At 37.1% G+C, this 24,231-nt stretch overlaps 1 protein-coding gene across 5 annotated transcripts in view; it reads right to left on the bottom strand.

Annotated features, from left to right (window-relative positions):
• Window positions 1–24,231, bottom strand: part of DYNC1LI2 (dynein cytoplasmic 1 light intermediate chain 2) — a 31,588-nt gene that overhangs the window by 3,835 nt on the left and 3,522 nt on the right. For 3 of the 5 annotated variants that reach the window (XR_009819714.1, XR_009819715.1, XM_062007162.1), the window contains exons 4-13: window positions 19,945–20,175; window positions 13,912–14,078; window positions 13,486–13,579; window positions 12,795–12,930; window positions 12,363–12,474; window positions 11,165–11,224; window positions 10,535–10,576; window positions 9,986–10,103; window positions 9,095–9,211; window positions 3,766–3,833 (exon numbers count right to left, since the gene is read on the bottom strand). Coding sequence is in view for 3 of the 5 variants with exons in the window: in XM_062007162.1 (XP_061863146.1) it covers window positions 3,766–3,833; window positions 9,095–9,211; window positions 9,986–10,103; window positions 10,535–10,576; window positions 11,165–11,224; window positions 12,363–12,474; window positions 12,795–12,930; window positions 13,486–13,579; window positions 13,912–14,078; window positions 19,945–20,175 (1,145 nt within the window). In the remaining 2 variants the exon portion in view is untranslated. Of the gene's footprint in view, window positions 1–807; window positions 3,834–6,606; window positions 6,855–9,094; window positions 9,212–9,985; window positions 10,104–10,534; window positions 10,577–11,164; window positions 11,225–12,362; window positions 12,475–12,794; window positions 12,931–13,485; window positions 13,580–13,911; window positions 14,079–19,944; window positions 20,176–24,231 lie in introns of those variants that run through there. The other 2 variants (XM_062007164.1, XM_062007163.1) reach the window with 2 other exon arrangements.

Raw genomic sequence — 24,231 nt, 5'->3', positions numbered from 1 at the left:
CATTTATACTACTACTTGCTTCATCTGAGAAAATTAATTTCCTTGAGATTTTTCAAGCATTTGAATTTCAAGAGGCATTGATGTACATCTGCAAGTCACAGCTTGCTTCACTGCACTCTTCCAGAGAAAATAAAGCACATAAGATCAGAGTGTGCCCTCACCTACACTTCTGCAACTCCTGTTACATGGAATAGCTGTTTACAGTTACATTTGACCACAGAAATTGGAGATGTTTGTGAAACCAGAGCCATGTGCTGTCCCAAGGCATTAGTTCAGACTTTTTGTTTTCTTAGTGCTTACATTATCTCCTCCACACATCTAGTGGATCAGAGAAGTAATTATTATGAAGGCTGTAGTAGAACAGGCTGGAAGTCTTATGTCAATGTTTCTTTGAAGGGGAAATCGAATTCAACCAAAAGTGTGCTTTTGGAGTTACACTGCCTCTATCCTATTACTTCTTTATTAATTAAAAATACCAAATAACAGACAAGTTTTGCTTTCAGTACTAAATATTCAATTTAGATATTTCGTGCAGCTCTAAATACAGACCCAGACAACCAGAGTCTGGTTTAGCTCATCAGTAACAAGCTAATAATGTATAGCCTTTCCCTTGTATGTATTTGAACTACAAAGACTCAAAACCTGATGATTTTATTCAAGTGAAGGTTCTTATCCAAGAGGTTTATGCCCTAACAAAACATGGCTGAAATGCCAGAGGTGTTAACACCACTGTCTGTAACAATATTCTGCTCCCACAGAAACAACTCTAGAAGGGGGATTTTAGAAACAACAAAGCAGCACAGCATAAAGCAGTCTGGATTCGTGTTTATTGAAGCCAGTAATTAAAGACGTCCTCATTTTGCCAGCACTAAAAAGCAAGATTCCACATGACTGCATACTGCACCTGGTTAAAGCCATACAACTGGACTAAGTTTGTTTCACACATTTGCAGTCCTAATTGTAAGTTGGAAGAAAACCCAATAAACTTAGTATACAGGACAGTGGACTTTCATTTACAGCATGTATATCGTTAAATTCATGATGTACAGAGCAGTCACTTTCAACATAGTTAAATTAAATAAAACACGAAATTCTGTTCAGTTTAAACAGTTTTTTAAAATGCCAATAAAAAAAAGTGCAAACTTAAAATCAAGCAGCATAACCACAGCATTTTTCTGGAGGGCCAATCTTTAAACTTCTCTATTTGCTTCAAGTTGAATGCTTTCATCTTTTGTTTTCTTAGTTTAAACGTGAACAGTAGATGCAGTCACTATAATGCATATAAATATAGTCATATAATAGTTTAAACAGTCTACCATACAAGTGTATCTGCAAAGAAAATGAAGTTTCACTTGAAAATGTAAAGGCTGTTTGCAATTTGGCCTTTGGTTCCAATGCTTGAAGACACCAGGATAACAACTGTGCAGCTCACCAAAGTTGACAGACTTTGGCAACCACAGGATGCTACATTACTTACAACTTCCTTCCAATAAACTAGGAGCATTCACTTGCAATTAGAAACCGGAAATCTGTTTCTCTTTTGTCAGAAGCATCTTTCTGCAAAGCTTGTAAGTTATCATACATCATCAGTTTTGATCCGTTTTAGTACATTTAACATTTGTATAGAGCTGGGGACTATTTCAACTTTTAAGTTTAAGCCCTATTGCCAGAGAAAGTGCTTATCAGGTTAGATGACAAGGAAAAAATGCAGTTTCAGACTGAGGTTTTCAAACTATATCCCATTATGTTCACACACCTTTTCCATTTCCCTGTCTAGTTTTTCATGGTTTTTTTACTCTCAAATTTCAATTCTCAGTGTCAGGAAGACAGTATTTAATTACTTGTTCTGGTTTGGTAACTTGCAACTGGCACTCATTACACCAGGTAGCACATGAACAATACCCATCAGCCATCCACAGTCTTAAGTCTAAATGTTATCTAGACAACTGTATAACTTCAGGTTATACCATTTATTACCAAAAAAAAGTTTAAAAAAGGAAAAATATAGTATTCTCAATGAAAAAACTGGCACAAGTAACATACTCATGTTAATGTTTGTCAAAGAGGCAAGTAAATACTCTTAGCTTTCTAGATAATGTTTAGACAGACTTACAAGAACAGCCTCTTGATGTAACATAGGATCCAGTACTGTTAGTGGTCAATCTAATTCTGTATATTTAAGTAACAATATATATTAGGGAAGTTATATCCAGACATCAGATTTAGTACAACAAGTTCATATCAATAAAAAGTAAACTCTGCATAATTCAAATTGTGGTTTTTCCCTTCAGCGTTAAGAGCACAGAATATGCTTGCTATTTCTCAGTTCTGGTAGCGTGTACATGTAAAACAAGCATACCATATAGAAAATCAAAGTGCCATTTCAGTAACCATAGCAGTTTTGTTTGTTTTTACAGAATGGTGGTTTTCTGTGACTACAGAGAGAGAGCTCCATTAGAGCAACAGGGACAACAACAACCCATCTTTCCAAGTGAAATGCTACATTAAAGAAAATACAAAACAAGTCCTTATGTTCATCACCTACACATTCATACTCTTTAGGTTACCGTCAGAATTGGAGTCAGCTGCACCTGCAGCAGAACTGGTTGGAACTAGGGCCTTGAAAGCTTTTTTTTTTTTTTTTTTAATTAAAAAAAGCCCTCCCTAGGTGTAAGGCAGGAATCCACTTCAGCTTTGTGGCTAAGATTTAGTAACAAAAAAGTAAGAAAAAAAAATACTGAGAGTGTTCTGTAGCACATTTCACTATGGGAAAATGATACGTCACCCACCATTCTTCATAGGCTAGCCTCTTGGCATAAAAAAAGGCAGAAGCTATCAGAAAACAGGATTTAAAATTAAATACAAATTGCCAAACTACTGACTTTAAAATAAAACCAAACATTGACTGTTTGTACTACAGTGCACAATAAGTTCAAGCACCTTCTAAAGACACATCACACACTGTGCCAGGCACTTGGATCTAAACGAGTTATAGTTTCTCCCTTTGTCAGCTACACCAGAAAGGGCACCCACACTCTTAGACTTTTTTTAAAAACTAAAACAAGATTTATAACAAGAATAAATTCCCATGAGGCTTAGTGTTTGGCCTGGAATTCTCCAACATAAAGTAGTCTTTTTAAACCAGTGATTATTTACCCTATGTGAAACACAGGATTGAACAACCTTGCTCCTCTCCAGTCAATCCAACATTCTAGTTTCTCACTGTCCCATATCTGCTTCCCCTTTTAGGGCTCTGTTCCCTACCTAGGCTTCTTTCACTTAATTAATGCTCTGTTACACTACCACCACCACCACCACCTTTCCAAGAAGATAATGCATTTGCAAACATACACGTAGCCAATTCCAGTAACTCTGAAAGAGGATTTCATTTCTTTTTCTTGCCTTGTGTGCAGTAGTACTTTAAGAAGAATTCTCCATTTTGCTTCTCTGTGTTCTTCACAACAGGAAATGCAGCTGCACCTGCTTACCTCCAAAACCAAAAGAATTGCCCTATATAAACTCTAAATGGTTATCTTATACAGAGGGATTTTATATGCAAACTTCCTGAATGTGCACTTTTTACTTGGACAAGGCAATGATGTAGTAAGTTCATTTCCCCTGCCCCAAGAAAACTGATAGCATCTGCCATAGCAGAAAATTTCTGGTCTTATCAGATCAATATACATAGTTATTTGGTCATTTACAGTATGCTTTTTAAATGCGCTATCAAGCTTCGTTCTCCGTTGGAGGAGAGTTTGTTGTTACCATAGAGTCTGGCTTGCGAGTCATCCGATCCAGCTCCTCTTGAACATTTGTCAAAACGGTTTTTTGTCCTAACAAGAAAAAAGACAACCTTATTTCAATGAAATGTCTTAACTGATGAGTACAAGTACTCAGAAAATCCCTTTTTTATGATGACACAGTATTTCGTTTCTCATTATTTTGCCACATACCCAAGAACACGGGGCCTGACCCAAAGCAAGGTGATATCTATGCAAAGACGGATAAACACTAAGGTTTGATTCATTTTGAAGAGGTGAAATGCTGAATTATACAGCACCATAAAGCACAGAAATATTTGTGATATATTTCACAGCAACAAACATTTTAAAAAACCCACCATATTAAAAATTTTCTATAAAAATCAACTGCACACATTTCTACTGTGAGTACTGATAGCAAGGACTCCATTTACGTCCACATTTTAAAGCAAGTTTTCCAAGGTATGTAGGACACTTGCTACCAAAAAAAACACCCCACATCACTTATATTTGCTGTGTTTTCATATTAAACAACTAATAGCAAGAGCTCTTTTATGTCTGCAGACAATGTTTCCCTTAAAAAAGGGGACATGAATTGCATATTCATGTAATATCTCAGCGCAGTCATTTCAAAGGACTTCAATTGGAAACAGGCACATTGAAGTATTTCATGGAGAGGCGTATCTTACATTTTTATATTAGACTCAAAACTTTTAAGCAATTCTCTGAAGCATCAGTTTAATTCTCTCACTCTGAAAATTATAAACCCAGAAATCAATAGCTAAAATTGGAACAATGTATTCTAATGTTTAGAGCATACAAGCATTTAAGACTAAAAAGTTGTATTTTTAGACAAAAAGTAGATTATATAACCATGTACAGCTTCCTTACATAGCCAAAGAATTTAACAAGCATCTGTTTTCCAGCTCAAATGTGTGTGAAATATTAGGTGGATTTTGTCCAGGGTACATGCTGAAAACATTAAGAAGGCAAGATTTGACTGTCAGAGATTTTTAAGTTGTTTTTTTTTCCAAAGTACAAAGACTTAAAAGGCTACCTTTAATCACTGTAAAGGTTTTACACTTAAGCACTACTCAAAAGCTACAATACTCTTAATAATGTCTATTCAAAGCATGAATATTTAAGCATTTAAAAATTAGCAGATTAACTGTAATATAACTTACAGTACCGATACATTTTGCATGTAGACAAATGGCACCTTGAATTTAAAAAACCCTAAACCCTTAAAGAACAAAAAACACTCAGAAATTCTTGCTCAAACAAAAGTAGGTCTAAACAAAAACTGTGGCGTTTTCTTAATGCTAGATAGAACTGGATCTTTAAGCCTTCCAAACACCAAGTAGCTGTCTCCTGCAATCACCTCATACTGGATGGGACAAACATTGCCAAGTAGTTCAATGATACATGGGTTTACAAACTCCCCTTTGCCACCATCACAGGTGAGCACCTCTCAAGGGAGAAGAAATACAAGGAGCTGTTTTTAACAAAATTAAAAGTTCCCTTCCATTAATAAATGAAATTGATATTTGCTTTCAGTTTCCCTACAAAACCACTGTCAAGGACAAAGACAGTCACAGCCTTAGTCAATGAGAGGTGTTCTATACAGTTACATATATTCTCCTCTCTAGATTAGAGCAAGAGCAGATAACCCTAGTTCTCTGTCTATTGCACAGGAATAGAAAGGTGAAGCCAAATCTTACAATTTGCAAGAATCTTCCTGCGAATATAAATGAAATAACTTTTTAAGTCTAGAAGTCCATGAGAAGGAAAGTAATCCACCACAGAATGATATTCTTTGAAATATCTCTGTCTACACATGGAAGAAAGACAATCCAGAAACATAAAGGCAAGTAAGAGAAGAGAAGAATTACACTGTATGAAAAATGGACATGATATTGCAGTATCCACCCAGCGAGAGAATTCTCTCAACTAAGAGTTAACATATTAGAAACCAATCAATCAGTCAGGCTGACTAGTATGTTGAGTTCCAAAACGTCTTGCTCATCCTGTGACAGAATCTCCACATTTCAACCACAGGATATTCATCGCTGTAGAAGAAACACACAGTCTCTTTACAGCTAAATATTTTAGTGTCAATCTTAGGAAAACTGTTCTTTAAACAGTTTAGATTAGACATTTCAAATGTCCACGATGATAATTTTAGCACATTTACTTGCACAGAGGATGTTGCTGTAATTAAGACTTTCTGCAAGATATTCTCCTCAGCTTTTCGAGGTTTAACTTGTGAGCAACTGAACTTTTCTTATCACCAGCAGCAGCTACCTTATAAACTCATACAGAGCTTTTCAGATACCAGTGTTAGGAGCCCTTACCTTCTCAGGAAACTTTAATCTTATATTGGTTGAATATAAGATGTGAGCACACCAGCTGACAAGGAACAGGCATATTCTCTTGTGAGTGAAAGCCGACTGTTCCGTTCCAAAAGTCAGGGAATCAGCATGAGCTGCCAACTTGATGCAGCCAAGAAAAGCCAACTGCGATCTTGAGATCACTCAGGAGAAGTACTTCCACCACAGAAAGAGAACTGCTGTACCAGGCACTACAATGAGATATATCTGGAGTGCTACACACAATTTGAATCACTCATGTTCAAGAAAAGATAAGTCAATGATAGGAATTATTGAAGAAACTAGTAGGAAAAACAGAGCTCAAATTCTAAGAGAGGACTAGAAGAGAGCTTGTCTAATTTAGTCTAACAAAACCAGAAAGTTAAGAAATTATGTATGACTGCTGTCTCTAGATGTTTCAGGAGAAAAATAACCTATTTAAATTAGAAGTTAATGCTGACACAAGGAAGAAAAAAAAGTTACACATAGCCATTTGTTATCTTGTAAAACTCCTGAAATGCAAATGATGCTCTAGAAGACTGAAAAAGCAAAGAGTAAAGCCCATTACAGACTAGTTAGTTTTTACTCTAGTATTTTTTCCAGAAATAGCAATTATGTTTTAGGTGCTTATGAACAGCCTACCAGCACAACACCCAACACAGATCTGTTACCAATAAGATGTGTCAAGCCAACCAAATTTCTTTCTATGATAGGATAACAGGTCCTGTGGAGAAGGGAGAAGCGGTCGATATCATGTCTCACATAACCTTCATATAAGTAAACTAGAAGAAAAACCCAGGCTTGATATTTCAGAAAAATGAATGTATTGTAATCCATAAAATACCCATTAGTTACCCCTAGTGCTAGTCACTATTTTTATTCAGTAATCTACCCTGTCCAGATGTTGAAGATATCAGATATGTAGGTAAGCATGCTTGAAGAGACGACAGAGGACTTTGAAAGACAAGACTGCAGGCAGAAAGCTATTTATATAAATTATCAAATGTATGACCTTTTGAAATACTATGGTAATTTGATACAGACTAGAAACCTCCTACTAGGAGTGAAAAACGGTATTTAAGTGGCTGTATTGTTATAGCTAATCCTGATCAATATCATAGGGATGAAAAAATCTACCATCACGCTGAGCTGTATAAACACAGCCACAATACGTTACACAGATTAAGTAACCCCTACTTCAGGCAGACAAAGCCTAGTCTGACATACTGCATTCATTTCTGAGGACCAAAAGAAACGGGTCATCTGAGTAGGGAGTCCAAAGGAGAACAACTAAGAGTTATCAGAGTCATAAAAACACATTCTGTGAAGACAGGTGTTTTGTAGTCCAGATAAAAAATCACAGGCAAACGGGTAATAGCTTTCAAATATGCAAAAGACTGCTGCAAAGACAAAGGGGCTACACTGATCTCTGTCTCCACTTGAAAAAGACAAATAGCCCTGGGATTAAGAAACATTGACTGTAAATAACTAAGAAATCAAGTACCAGAATAGGCTTCCTGGAGAGATGATGTTATATCTGTTATTTCAGAACATTGCAATAACACTAACAAGGAACTCCTTAACTGATTCTGCTTTAGATAAAGAGCATGGATGAAATAACCCCTAAAATTTATCTCTAGTCCAATTTCCATAAAGCCAGTTCATTTGACATTGAAGCCAATAACAGCACAAGGCTGCACTTGATGAAGCAGAGGACATCCTTCAGTGTTTAACTAAGATGGCATTCTGGATTAAGAATTAAATATTTTAATAACGTAGCTACAATACTGTCATGTAAATAATATAATTCAAATAATTTGTTATCTTTATAATAAATAAACACAATAAACTACAGAATTCATCAAGATAAGACCAAAAAAAAACCCCCTAATAAAGTATGACTTGCCACAAGAGAAATTCTAGCCGTTTGAGCTTTCATGGAATGCCACATAAAACCCTGCCCAATTAAAAACAAATTCCTTGCCTCCCCTCTCCAGGAACAATTTCAGTGCCAACAGCCACACTCCAGCAACTGCTCTGGTTCTCTTACTGGCAATATCATTACTATGGCTGGCATCAAGTATTTTTCATTTCTGGTTCAGAATGTCTGGGCCTTACACTCTCCTTTAAGCATCAGAAACCAAGGGTTTGGCATCACCATTAAATTTTAGGTGATTTCATGAATCTGAGATCAGCAGTAGAATATCAATAATCTAGTAGCACAACGATTTTGCAAAGAAATCTCCTGAAGGTGTGATACTGACACTGGGTCACTGATATTGGAAAGAAACAGCTAAATAATCAAAGCAGTAAGTTTCTAATATTGCACAGAACAACCATGTGTTTTACAATACTGAGCTTTGTGTAAATACCAAGTATTTTGACAGCTTTATTTTCACCTAAACTAACACAAGTACTCATCAAAAAGTCTCATACAGTGTAGTTACAGGCACATACACACAACTTGATTGGTGTTATCAGTTCTGCTGAATCACAATAAAATACTAAATAATGAAAGAATAACTTCAAGCTATTGTAAGAAGCAATGAACAACTCTAGAGAGATTTCAGTAGTCTGACTGGAAACTATAGTCTGACCCCACCAAACTCCTCTTTCTTCAAGCAACACTTAAGTGTCAAGAAATAAAGGAATTATAGAGTAAAAACAAAGAAAGTTGCACTTTGTGAATAAGATCAAGACTCAAAAGTTATTTATATCCCAGCAGTAAAACTTCAGTTGAAGAATCAAGTTACAACAGGCTTAATACAAGCCCTGGATTTGTGAGGTTGCAGTCGTTTACTTCTTTTTGAAAGACTGCACGTTTTGTCCTTTTGTCACTGGCATCTGTCAAGGTCTGTCACTTAACTGACCAATTTAAAAGATACCTGCAGTTAGATGCAGTTAATGTGGGACAAATAAAACATTAAAAATATGCAAAACAGTCTGCAGTAACAAGTCCAATACCTGATTTCTTGGCTGTACTTTGCACTCCTCCAGCACCAGGACTCCCAGGAGAGCCAGTCTTTTTGCTCAAGAGACTGTTAAAGAAACTAGCCAAGACACCTTCACTTGCAGCATTATCTAAATGAAAAACAAACACATATATAATCACAGAATAACTCTCTTAGCAATCAAGGCAATGAGTCTCAAATGTGAGAGGCTGTCCTCACTCAATTTAAAGGCACCAGTGCTTTGCATTCTCTGGCAAGATGACTGAAGCATGCCTGCTCTTCTCAAGTGGGGTGGGGGGATGTCACAAAATTTTCGTTTCGGTAATTGTAGGGGGCTTTTCCCCCCCCATAAACGTAGAAGCCAAGAAACAAAATATTAAAGTACAAACGTGCAACAGAAAGATTCACAAGCCCATTAACAAACTGCATAGAAGTTTTAGTGCAGTCTTTCAAACCACATTACTTTTCCTAAGTCAGTACTTGGATATACAGCAATGAGACATGATGCAGACCTGCATGTGTATCTCATCCACTCTAAGTGAGGTATGGGCACCACAGGGCCTCACTAAAAACAATACTGACACTATCAACTTTCTTAATGTACAGATATTCCAGAGTAAGTGATATGATATATAAGACTGTGTGTAGTTTAAAGCAATCCCCACTTTAATAATCCAACTGATGCATAATAAATGTATTTAGGCAACTCAAGGTCTCTGAACTCTGACTGCTTGGAATGCCGAATGACACACAAAAATAAAAGAAAAACCTGAAGCTGTCAAATTCATTCCTACTATTGAACTACCAACATCACTACTGGATAAATTCCAAAATCTTTCTACAAAAGAAGATTTTTTTAAAGGGAAATAATACATGATAAAAATAGTAAAATGCTTATTCATACTTTTAATATTTGGATCTGGCTTCTTAACTGATGTTATTGGTGAGGCACTGGGTACGTTGGCGGGACCAGCTCTGCCTTGAGTTCTTGGGGATCCTGCAGGGCCTCTTGCAGGAGATTCCTTAAATAAAGTCCAAATCACACAAATCAGAGAACTTAAATGGATTAGTTGAAGCAAAGGGAACATTACACATCAACTACTTTTTAAACCTTTATCTTAGCACTGTGGAGTACGCACTCTGGGAAGAACAATACAAATAAAACTACACCAGTTAATCTGGGGCAAATGCCTCCACTAAAAGAAAGGATGAATCACTGCAGAAAATTTTCAGTTCAATAATCGTCACATATTTCTACATTTCCACAGTGAATTAAGTAATTTATAACCAACATTTTAAAACATTGCCACTTCTTAAAAAATTTGCTTTCTGCAGTTTGTAGGGATAATGTATTTCCCATCTACATTTATAAAATGAACCTCTGCAGGTTAGAACCATTCTCTCTCCTGAAAAGAAACAAAACACCTCCTACTCTTCACTTGGATCTACTTACTGATGCTCTTGTAGGCGTTGCTGGCTGTTTGGCAAGGAATGACTGAAAAAGCAACACATTAAGAATATTAAACATACATCACAAAATATAAAGGAATAAAATACAGTGAAGCTGACTAAGCATTACTTTATTAGTTAACCACTTTTCCTGATATTTACAAGCTGCTTCTTTGATATTTATATACTCCCACACTTTACCACTGGAGGACAGATTTAAAATAATGTTATTATTAAACAATGGAGCAGCAAAGAAAATAACGAGATATAGCACAGCCAAATTTGACACCTTACATTCTTTCAAGCCTCTTGCTGCAAGAAAAGGGCAACACTAAGAAGTTATGCTTCAAAAGTATCTATATTTTACAGCTCACTGTTGTGAAATTTCAAATTATCTTCTTGCTCTTCTTGGAAACTTAAATTATTTCTGTTCTGAGTATATTTTCCTTTGAACTTGAAGATAAATGACCATCTTTTCTACTCACATTTCTTAAAATCTTGTTTCACAATTACATCTGAATTTGCACAAGTGGCTATCTAGTGATTTAAACGAGGAAAGAAAAACTTGAAGACAGTAAAATAATCAGAGAGCTTAAAGTGAAATCTTATTTAGTAAGGATTCTTCCATTCTTACCTGCTGCTTCATAAGAAACACTTGTTCATCTTCTGCTGCCAGCTCTTTATCATGGACTAACTGTTGAACAAAATCTTTTTTTATTAGAAGTAGAAACTGAAATTATCATAACTGTTTCTATGTTTTTGTGATTAAAAAAGAGGCAAATCTTTAATATCATTCTTTAGTTTTAAAAAAACCCAACAAACCAAAAACAGAAAATGTATTTCACATTTAAAAGAGCAGTAATACTAGAGAAGTTGGTGCCAAAGAAAAACAATGTAAGCGAAGGGAGTAGACTAGCACTGACGCCAGAGTGTGGGTACTCCACAAGGAAGGGTACTTGGTAAGTAGCTATATTCATCTTTCTAAGTTTAGGTATTAATATCATTAGCATCTCTTCAAAAACCTGAGATTACCTTACTCCCTAAGACCCCACATCCAATCCTTTAGCCCCTAAATGCATTATGCTCTCCCTTATCACTCGTAACACTGCTATTAGACAATCATTTTATCCTATAGGTGCCATAAGTTACAAGCAACAGGATTAAACCTTTCCCTTGAAAAGCTTTCCATGAAAGCTTCAAACAGCTCTTCCCTCTTCCAAACACTGAGGCTTGAGCTAGACACATGAAGAGTTTACGAAAGTTGTAAAAGAAGCTTTCTGATACAAATCCGAAAACAATCTAAATTTCCCATATTATCCATTTAACACGTATCCTGTTTCTGTGGGCCTATATTCACAGAATTAATGAGATATAGAATTTATATGGATTATTTACTGCTCCTGTCTTACATGACTAAATCTGTCATTAATAATATGTTGATGTCACAATGATAAACTGTCTTGTCTAACAAGCTTTTCCTTCCCAGGATAACCTCCATGTCATTTGTGTATATATGTAAATTGTTAATATCCTACAACAATATTCTCCATTTTCAAGAGATGTTTCAGCACCACACATGCAGAAAAGTTCATGTGAAATGGTTATATTTTGGACTGCCTTTCATTCCCTTATGTGGATAATTTCTGTGTTTACTTGCAGTATTTTAAATAACTGGAAAATGAAAGTTTCACACATCTAGATGAAAACAAATAAATTTTGATTCGGAGTTGTTCAATATAAACAGTTCAATATAAATATAACAAAAATCAATAGCCATTCAAGCAAACCACATTTACTTATCAGGGGGTAGGGAAAAGTTTAGTCCTTTTTACCTTTCTTACAGGAGGTTTTACAATGAAGTCCTCATATGCATCGTCCGGTTTCACTGTCGTGAAGTTTTCATGTAAAATGGCAATTTTCTTTTCATTGTCCCAACCGGCGGGTCTGTAAGGAGGAGGAAAGCTTTGCCTTTTCAGCCACTTCTATGGAGACCATTTATTTACTGCCCTCTACCTGACCAAGACAATTTTACTATAAGTCATTTCTAATTCTCAGCTCAATTCTAAAGATGCTAAAAAACTGGAAAGGTGTATTCTGAGTCAAGTAACATGCACCATGTTGTTTTCTTCATTCAGGATTTCAGAAGACTCACACATTAAGCTTTTGAACAACACAAACCATTGAAGTTAATTTTTATATATATAAGAAGTGTACTGCTTAACAGAAAACAATCTGAAACCATGCTGCTTATACAATTGACTTACATAAAAACTGCATCCTTTTCTACCACTAAGGCAGGTGTGGTAAACTGAAAACCGTATGTTTTATGTACAATATACTTATACAACAGATCAAGGTTCTTTTCCTCCTTAACTGATGTATAAATCAAGGCAGCCCCATCTGATTAGTTATTTAAGGAAAATTATGTAAGATACATTTAAAAAAAAACCATTTAAATTAGTAAGAATTTCAGAACAGGAGCTAATGGACATGTTTCTGGTAGACCTAATTTTGAAGGCAAAAGCCAGAGCCATTTAGTATCCATGGAGAGGAAGGAGGTGTAACAAGAGAAGAATCATAGTACTTTACTTTGACATACATAAGTCACCTACTCTCCCAGGCACTTGACTTTGAAAAAGTCAAAAGCTTAAGGGACAACTGAGATCACAGGTTTACATGGAAACTGCAAGTTCTGCAGGGAAAAGCAAGAAAAACACCTCACAAAATGCAAGACAAATCCTTTGCAAAGGAAGAAAATTTCCAAATCCCATGCAGAACTTCAAGCCTGTAAGAAGTTTTATGCATTTTCCAAACAATAAATGCCAAGTAGTAAATAACTAAATACCAAGCAATCTTGAAGTGCAATTTCTCAGATTAATTTTATGTGCATTTTGACACTAAAATATATGTTCTTGCTTCCAGACTGCAGCAAATCTTCAGTGCAGGAAAGGATACACTGTAAGCAAAATCTACGAATGTGTGACTGAATGAAGTCGAAGTGTTCTTCTCTGTAATCATGTTCCTTCTCTAGTACACTCACTGCATCGCACTGGAAGAAAGGCAGAAAAAACAAACCCAGTCATTTAATTCCAGCACATCTTAAAACATCTTCCTTAATATTACACACACATCATGTTTACTTTGAGCCTTTCCGTTTAAAATGCCATCAATAAATAAAAATATAAAGTAATTAACATGTAATTGATAAGGTTACTACCCTTCTTCAAAATTAAACCCTGACACTGATAGGAGAAGGTTACTTGTACAAGAAATCCCTTTACTATTAATTCAGAATTAATTTTCCATGTCTGTATGAAGCATGCCTTCTAAAACAAAAGTAATTTAGCCTTTCCATAGTAGCAAACAGAACTAGAAACTCACTTTTGTACAAACTACCAGCACAGGAATACCAAGGTTGTGAGTCAGCACATTTTCTCCAAGTGGCAAAGAAACATGTTCATCCTCTTGGCCAGAAGAAGGGCCTCTTCTCTGTGGTGATCCTTGGTAGCCTTCCTCAGGTTCTACATATTCTTGAAACTCCTTTATAACTATTAAGAGAGAGATCTTCAGGTATAACACAAGGACTAGTCTTTTAAACCACAGATTAACCTATGACTAACTAGACATCTCAATATTTTTTTTCCTTTTGTGAGGCACCACAGGAGAACAGAATGCAAGCTTAAATCTTGTTGTCCCTTCAAACACAAAAATTCTCCTCGCCTAAAACTTAGAGCAAACTAAATCAGGCGTAATTTGGAGTCAGTATAAATAATCAGTACTAGCTGCAAGAGCTATAGTACACCCAAATGCACATTCCTCAACTCAATGCATTTCATCATAGGGAACCTGACAACAGAAAATGTACACAGAATTTAGTGAGTGCAATTCGTACCTAGTTCTGGAAGAAAGCATGGTGAAAATGTAAATGGACATAGAAAACACTAAACTGAAACAGCCACTCTTTCTTTACCATTACTCAATTTCAGTTTCTATTACACTGCATTTTGGTTGCAGAAGTCCAATGCCAGAAATATAAAAAATACATTGCATAAATAGAGATTCAAAGGCTTCTAAATATTATCTGAAGACACTCATTTACATTCTGGAAAACTACAATGGAGTCCAGAGGAAAGTAGATGCTTTTGTGTTCTCGGTATTTTAATTTCATGGCAATGAGGAGTGTTCCAATAATACTGAACACTATCAAATACAGAAGTGCCTCAGAAATAGTATTAACACCATTTTGGAAAAGCACTGTGATCCCACACATGCTTTATCAAAACTGGGCTGCAATTTACAACTTTTATGTCTTTGTTTCAGAATGAAACCCACAGACCAGATACATTTGCCTACTGGCTCTGTCTGCTCCCAGGAACGGCACTTCCTGAAGGCCCAGGGCTCTCCCCTACATGACAATCCCACCTGAAGCCTTCTCCTTGCTCAGCTGTGAGAAGCCCTCAGGAAAGAGACAAACCAAGCTCTGTGATTTGCTCCCATGAAGGCAGTGAGAGCAGGTTGACTTTACATACAGTAAAACAACCCAACAACCTCTTCAAGAAAGCTCCCAATCTGAAGCACAGTCACAAAGAGAGTGTTGTTCAGTACCTCCATCCATGTGACAAAGAAGGAATTGCAGTTACACTGCAGGCCATCAGATACTTCTGAGATTTAGGAAGCAGCAAACCTCAGAAAAGTTTATAATACAAATCTTGTAAAACAAAGACACTGTACCTTTTCAAAATAGGAACCATTCCTGCAATAGAATGGGCATGTGGAAGGAAGAACAAATGAGAAAAACACTTCTGTGCAAAGCTGCATATTCTACAATTTTCATTTGAAATATAAACTTCTTTTTTCCACAAGAACCACAAAAGTCTTCTAATATATAGGGAAGATTTAAAATCTCACATTAAATACAGACCATAGGACTTCCAATCACCAATTCAATATATCCCAAGTCCAAGGACATTTTTAGCAATTCAAATGCAGTTGCTTTTCAACTTGGGGAAGCAGTGCCTTCTGGTGGAGAGGAAACAACAGTGCTTTCAAACAGATGCCCTCCTCCAGCGCGGTTTCTTATTCAGCAACTGGAAGTCAAAATTCCATTACATATTCTACACACCATCTATGTTTACTGAATATCTCACAGAAAGCAAATTAATTCCAGAGCATTTAACTAGAAAAGGGGTTTTTTTTAGAAGTACTTATTTCATTACTCAGACTCTTCCTAGCGCAGGATAGAAGAAAACCCTATTGAAGACAAGTATATTACAACAGTTGAAAGAGTACCATTTACACCCGCTACAATTATTCAGGCAGGCCTCTCTGACTTAATCAGATATAAAAGACTATTTGACAGCACTGCTCTGTTGTTGTGGATTGTTAATAACGTCTATGGTCTGGCATTAATCCCTGGCTAGAGACAGACAAACGCTACAGAAAGTACTAAGCTCAAGTTAACAAAGGCATCGGCTGAACAAGTAACCACTAGAGTTAAAAGAAAGTTAAGGCTCTACTAAGAACTTCTAACCACTGTATCTTAAACACAGATACAGTTGTTTCTGAATTAGAAGTGGTTTAAGTGCCTGTTAGTGATAGGCTCTTAAACATTTTTGAAAGACTCTCAAACTTTTAATACAGAAAAAGTTCATCATGTGCTCAAACAGCTTGTAGAAATCTTTTCTTTTTTCCTTATTTATAAGGAGCTATAAACATTCTCCCTCCACATAAAGTAATATTAAGGGATCACATTCTATATGGTGTGGGAAATAACTATTTTCGTTAAACAAGAGAAAGAACCGTTCATCTGAACAATCAGAAATATTCTGCTGCACATCAGGAAGACGAAGTACTAGGAACATTAAATTTGGAAAATTACCACCAGGTAATGACATACCATTAAGATCACACTTCCACTACAGGGTGCTCATTTATCTACCAAATTTGTAGCTTATGTAGGTAAACCCCCTTTATTTTGACTGTTGTAGTTAACACAGAAAATGAATGCAAGTTTCCAGTTAACTCTTTTGTTTCCATGTTACTGCTTATTTACACAAGCTACTGAAAGGCAACTAGAGCAAGAACAGATGTATCATCAGGTCAAAGGGGAAACCAACTCTAAGTACTACCAAGAATGCACTACCAAGAATGCAATCTACTACTGGTTTTAGGTTTAACTGTTCTAGTAACAACCAAATCCTCAGCCTTAGAATATTGTTCAACTTCGATTTGGAAATGGCAGCCAAACACTACAACTTAGTTAACTACAGAGATCACAACAGCACGGAACAGCAGAATCAGAAAAGTGTAGAAGAATTATCTGAGGCAATCATTCCATATTTACACTCTATTCAGTTTCACAATCAATTCATGCAGCTTTTAGCTTTTCTTGTGCACTGTCTTCACCTTGAATTTTCATGATCATGAATTTTCACCTTGTGAAAATAATTCCTAAGCAAAAGATGTCTGGGCAAAGTAAGTTTCTTTCAGCTTAAGAATTCTTTCAGCTGTATGTCTGTCAAAAAAAAAAAAAAGGCAGAGAACCTGAAACTAACTCAACTTCAATGGGACACTGCTTAATTTTCAGCAAAATGCTGTTTCCAGTCTTCAGCTTTGAACACTTCAGAGGAGTTAATGGCCATTTCACCAATACACTTCCTTTCTGCATTTCTTGATTCTTGACAGTCATCTTTTCCATTTTGCTGTCACAAATGGGGAGGAAAAATTTAGATCTCCCCTGAAATTTTGATTCAAATGCACACTTAAACAATGACTTATCATAACTGAGCCTGAACCAAATTAGAACATTTGAACTGATATTATTCATCTGAATCCATATTATCCAAGCTTTTTGCGAGGAATTTCCAGAGCACGTTTGTGATAGCAGAGAATGCAGACAAACAGTGCTCTTGATATAACTCTGAATAATTCAATTTATTTCAAAACAGCCTGTTGTTTCCGTATGTGTGTCCTGCCTCCCATTCTGGAAGCTCTTGAGCACAAAAGGAAAGCTTCTCATACACCAGATGCAGCCCAGCCTCATCCACCCAGTAAAGCCAGGAGTCAGTATCTCAAATAGCAAACACAAGACAAAAGGCTGGGTGGAGAAAGGCCATGAAAACCTTGAAAGTGAAGACAAGCAGTTCAAAGTTCAATTTCATTGTAAATGGTGAGCTAACAAAAGGACTTCTGGAAACTGGTAGTAAGATTTTAGTAGTGGAGAAAGAACAACCTATAGATCTTAGTAATGGGAAAGAACAGCACTTCAAACTGATGCTAGTGGGATAGTACAAGAGTGACACAAGAAGGGAAAGCACTGTGGGCATGCACCTGGGTCCCTGTGCCCCAGCTTATATCTAGAAGCAAGCATAAGGGTGTATGGTTCTGCAATCTGGAGTTAAGGAACATACACTTCCCAATGGTGTGAGGCTGCAGTGGGGCTTTACTGGAATGAACTCAGCACATCTCTTTGTTCTGTACCCTGTTTCTATGTTTTGCCTGCCTGCTTTGCATATGTGTTTATTATCCCAGTTTTTCAAAGCCAGGTGATTGCAGCACAGAGAATGGAGAAGCCCTGAGTGGCAGCTTATCTTGGGAAGCATATGCAGCAGGATTTTAGTACACTTGGCTGGTGTAGCTTTATTGATGGATCGTAATCACAAGGCATTCTTCAGGCATGTGTGCTCTATATATCCTCGAAGCAGTTACACCAATATAGCCACAGTTACAGTAGCAGTTTCTTTTAGCACTATTTCCTGTTAAGAGAACTACAAGTGATAGAGGTGAAAGTTTGGAGCACAGACAGTCTGTAAGAACTTAGAAGACAAGTATTTTAGATGAAACAAGTGTCCTACACAGTGACCAAGAGAAGGAGGGAGACGGAAGTTTGGAAATGGAGACATTAAGGCCCCTGTTGTACCTGTGTGATGGTACCAGACCAAAGCTCACTGCTCAGCCATAGGATGGCAGTAGAGCTCTGCAAACCTATCAATTTGGCAGTTCTCAAATGTTCCCTTTCCCTTGATTTTATTTAAGTGCCAAAGAAACTAGAAATTTCTATGATACTTTAATTTAGAAATCTCTAAGACAATACCATTGGAATGTCTACTAAGTTCCCCAAACAGGGTGCTAAAGTTTTGCCACAACTATAACGGGGTCCTCCACACAGTACATCCTTAGTGAGGGCTGAAAATGCTTCTCTTCTCAGAAGCAAAATTTAAGTGTGAAAACTTGATATCTATTTGTATTACCATAAAATGCCTCAGAAATATATGGACTGCCATATTCTGGTTTAGAAAACTGTAAACTGAGTTATCCACTGTATTTTGAGATGATAATTTTCTTTCCATCTCCCATTCTCAAAAAAGCCTCACATTAAAAATATATATATATTTATTTTTCCACTCAAAAGTTGTCCTTTTTAAATATATATTCTGCTGACGGCGGTTTCAATCATTAAGTTTAAACTCTAGCTAGTATGCTGTAGGCACAAGCCTTTTGTGAAAGTAGAATTTAAGCACTTGGAAAGGCTATCAGCTATACATCTGAATGCTCACAGGCTAAACAGATTACACTGCCCTCTAAAGTGAATTTAAGGAAGCTACTAGACAGTATTTGCAAGGTTTAAACACTCCAGTGCAGCCAGCCCCCAGATGTGAACAAAAGCAGCAATCAGCAAGGATCAATGTGAATCTATATTTCTGCTAAAAAGGAATTCATGCTGCTAGGGTCTTTTCCACTGAAGGGATTTATTTTGGAGTAACTCAACACAAAACCAAAAAAACTCTCAGGAAACACAGAACTATTTTAGGAAAGAAGCTGCAGGAAACAATACTGCAGCGATGACAGCTTGCCAGTGCCAGATTCTTTCCTGCCACAGATATGCCAGGAAAGACAGTTAATTTATACAACATTCCTGAAGTCACAGGGTAGGAATAGCTGTAATGAGAGACAATTAGCTGTACCAGGATCACAGTCTGAGCCTCTTGACAAACAAGGGCAGAGAGACCTACTGTAAGACAAACACAAGACATGGGAATGTGACCTGGCTTAGCTATCGCAGGAAAACAGACAGCTCCCTTTGCTACTGAACTCTCAGTGTTTTAAAAACATGTGATTATGTATGGATTTTTTTTTAATTAGCCTTTTTCAAAAACAAACCATCAAAATCTCATTACCACAAGGGATTTAGACTACTAATTCACCTGCTGTTTCGTTGGCATTGTAAAACTGGAAGTTTTAAAGCCTAACAGAGTCAATTTGAAATAGAGTTGTTATCACAACTTCAAGGTCATTTTTACCCCACTCATTCTCAAAACACTAACCCTAAAAAATTTATCATTACAAAAGAAACTTGGAAGACCTAGTTAAACAAAAAAGGAGGAGACAAGAATGTATGGATGCACAAAAACTTACATTTCTGCTCCATGTCTCTCATCTCTTCTGGAGGGATTTTCATCTTATCAATATGTTCTTGCAAAACACTGGCCCATTTCTGTAAAGACTCCATAACAGTCCAAGGTCTAGACATATCTGCAACGAAGACTACAATGGTGTCTTGCAGCGATTCTGCAGAAACCGCAAACTTCAACAGCCCTTTATGGTATAAGTCTCCATCCAGAATCCAAACATTACAGCGAGTATGATCTGAAAGGAAAAAGCACAGTTGTAATTCAACAGATGCCAACTTTTTGCTTTGCTAGTCTACAAATAAACAGATACGTACATCAGCATTAAATGGAAGACCAAAGCCCAGCTACCAGTAGAAATTGCCTGTTTCAGACAGGTGCATGTGTAGATGCTTACATTACTCAGTAGATGCTTTCATTTAACAGGATTTTTTTCTTGATTTAGAATCTTTTCATTTAAAAAGACTACTTCTGTTCTTTGGCTTTTACTAAGGACAGGTGACAACAGTTTTTAGATATCACACAGAAATACGTATATTCCAAATAAAACCAGAATACATGTAACATATGTAACTCTGAGTTCAAAAGGGGGTGACTATTGCCAAGTCCAGCAGGGAAGCCTCAGGTGTCCCTCAGACACATAAGCTGGTTTAACACACTGAAGACATCCTACAACAGAAATAAGCTGCAAACAAGATGCAAGGAATAAGCAGCTTAGGTTTCCAGCACAGGAGTAGGAGGAGCAAACACAGGATAAACTTGCAACCTACCAAACTTTAAAGTTGTGCTATCTGCTCTTAATTTACAGTGACTTAACACTGGCTCCTACTTGCAGGCTCCTTAAAAAATGAGCACAGGACAAACGACCTAGTATTTTAGTTTCTGTGTTTCTCCCTGACCTCAGTGTTCTGATAGCAGCTGGACATTTTTTGTTGAAATGCAAGGCAGAGTAAGGTGGGAATCAGGATAGAGAGCCAGCATGAGAAGTTTTACCTCAAACCTAAACTTTGGAAAGAACAGGGGAAACTGAAAGCAGAGCACCACCCAGGAATGCTGCATCAAGTGCTCTGAACAAGCAATTCTCTCCAAACTGAAAAAATAAATACATTTTTTAAATTACATTGTCCTCAGAACTTCTTCCTGAAAACAAACAACTCTGTTTGCTTCTGTCTTACAGACTCTTCCTAGTGCCTCTTCCAAAGTATTCCTTATTCCACTCCAGCTGTCCAGAGGGAACAGTGGGTATCCATATGTATTACATGCAAGACAAGTGAATTCTGAAATACATGGATCAGCAAACCAATCACTACAAAGCCCAGAGCTTCTTCAAAACAGCTACAGAGCTTCACCATTACTCTGCCTCATTACAATTCCCTGCTCTGTGCTCCCTATCTCTTCAACTTCATAAAATAAATCCAGTTGCTCTGGCTATCATAACTTCAGGGAAGAATCCCTTAGAATCAAAAGCATTGGCTCTAGAACAAGGCAAAAAACTTGACTAAGGAAGTTAGAAGGAGAAAAGACTAGAGAGATATTAATACTACCCTTCTAACCAGGTCTTGGGTAAAATTACCAAACAGCCAAGTTACAGACAGATTACATCAAGATGCTATACGTGGGCAGTCTTCATTTAGCATTTGTTGTGCTCCTACTTGAGTGCTGTTAGGCTGTCATGAGACACTGAAACATCAGTCATCACACAAATAGGCCACAGTTTGGCTTTTAACTTACAGATCTTCTCACTTCCAACTGCGCACCTCAGATTTATCCTCTGTAGTAAACAGTTATGATAACTGTTGTGTATGTAAGAAATGTATCTTTACATGTTCAGCAACTGTTTCCCCTCTCCCTCCCCCCACTTCAGGAAACTGTCTCACTGGTACCACACAGGATTCTCACAGCAATGGATGTGCAAATTTAAAGCTATCTAAGACCTCTAAGGACATAGAGGAAGTTTGGTAAAAGTTTGGAAAAGCAGAAAGGAAGTAAATGTGAACATATTTACATGCTTAGTATTGCACAACAGAAATATTTATGCAGGATTCTTATCCTCTGCACTTCAGAAGCACCCTTTGTGTATTCCTAAAAGCAGGAATCCACCAGTGAATAAAAACCCTGTGAGCTTTCTATGAGTTAAAGGCCATTAATAGACATTAACTATGTCCATACACAACTGCCTCCTTGAAGCAAATACCAAACTTGTAAAAGCCTAACTCAAGCCTATGAAACCTTACAGCTCATCAACACTTTCACAGACCATCCTATGGTGAGTGCTTTGATCACAGAAAAGATTGTCACACACTGGCAAGTAAAAAATCCAAAACTAAAGATGCTAATTCACTGCTTCCAAGTCACTTCTTTAAGACAGTATCTAAAGGGCACAAAGGTTTTATTCGCTAAACACCTTTGTCCTACTTACAGACTTAATTTCTGCTTAACATCTAGAATACAGACTGGAACCGGAACGCAGGTGGAACTATCACTCAAAGGAAATCAGTCTGCTAGGAAGATCGGAAGCTTAATACTCACATTAAAAAGTACCTTTAACAAAAAAATCCAAATAGATAACACTGCATGCAAGTGCAAGGTTTTGCTCCTTCCTTACGGTAAAGAGGTATGGCTTGTGATTTACATTTGCTTATAAATACAAACCACACCTAAAAATACAGTACTGGTGGTTCAAAATTTGGCAAGGACTTGATGGCAAATTCAACTTTGTCAGCACCACATCAAGCTCCTAGTTAGTCATATGATGTGAATGTTAACTGGGCCTTTCGTAGTGGCTATGACATGAGACACCAAAACAGAGCAAATATGTACCAGACCCTGTTGGAATAGCAGGTGCTACTTAAAGATGACTACAATAGCTGCTATAAGCACATTTCTTAATTCTATCACTGTTTCATTAACCCTTCTCATATCAAAAAGTTTTTCAAGCTTTGCTGAATTTTGCTGCAGATGGCTGATTCTGTGAACTGCAACCACATCTCCTGCATTGATTCAAAAGGGATCAGCAGTAAGTAGGTATCCCTTTGTCCAAGCAAAACAGGGAAAAATAATTCTCAAGAGAACTACTTTAAAGATGTTGACAGAAAGACAATTTTCCCATTAGAAACCAGTGTACCAGCAGCACTTAGATCAACGTGGAACAACCAGTCCAACTGGAATATGCATATGGTATGTCTGAGGTCAGTCCAAACCTGAGGCAAAAAACAAAGACTACTTCATTTTGTCACAAGAACACAAGAGAATGGCTCTACTTCACTGGCACATTTGGCATAGTTGGGACAAGTGCATTGCATTTGTAATGTGAGGCAGTGAAACTCAAGGTTCTCTGTGGTGTTTATAATAGCCGGCTGACCCATCCAGTACTGCTACAGGACCAGCGGATACAATTTGTCTCACTGTTTTGCTGTACATCCTCACTTTAAACTCTCATCACTGCAAGAGACTCTGAAAGCTACTCTAGACGTACAAATCCTTTAAGAAAATTATGCAGAGCCTCTCTTCTACCTCACACAATTTATGAATCTCGCTTTCAAAAGCTGACTAACCAGCATAGACACAAACATCTGCTCATCCCAGAGAAAGGTAAAGAATTAAAACTGGCCACACTCTATGAGAAATTCCACTAGCAGAGGACTCCTAGGCCTGAGCTCCAAGGTCACTTAATATTTCGAGCTAACTTTACAGCCAGTGCTGCAACTGCTTTCATCCATACAGTGTCATGTATGAAGCAGCAGCCGTATGCTCCAAGGATATTGTACCTGGGCTAATGATCTAGGAGAATCCTCTCTCTCTCTCAGGATTGCTTCTCAGTTGTCCCCAAACCTCTTCTTCAACAAAGGCCTTAGCCTAGGCAGAATTTGAGATAGTATCCTAGGAAGGAGATGTTTTTAGGTAGAGATTCAGTAGCAGATTTAATTCCAAGTTATCCTGAGACCTAGGGACCAAACTCCTGCATGGAATAATGAAACAGAACTGAACCAGCTAATTACCAACACAGTGGTGATGTGCATCTCAACAAAAGTAGCAGAAAAGTAAGATAAGCACCTAGCAATCTGGAGTAATTCTACTTCTAAGGCAGAAAGAGTCAGATTCCATCAAGGAAGAAAGGGGGCAGGGGGACTAAGGCAACACAAAAGATTTTCCTTAAGATTTCCCAAGGGAGGTGGAAGGCAGACAATGACTCAGCACTATGATCAAAATATTTCTCCTGTATAGAATAAAACTCTTCTGAAGTTAAGGAAAAAAAAAGGCAAAAAGCAAAGAAATCTCCTAGCACCTGGAAAAC

Source organism: Colius striatus, chromosome 14, assembly GCF_028858725.1.
Source record: "Colius striatus isolate bColStr4 chromosome 14, bColStr4.1.hap1, whole genome shotgun sequence".
Classification (NCBI taxonomy): domain Eukaryota; kingdom Metazoa; phylum Chordata; class Aves; order Coliiformes; family Coliidae; genus Colius; species Colius striatus.
Note: the sequence above shows the minus strand (reverse complement) of the source record. Positions and strands in the feature narration are given on the sequence as shown.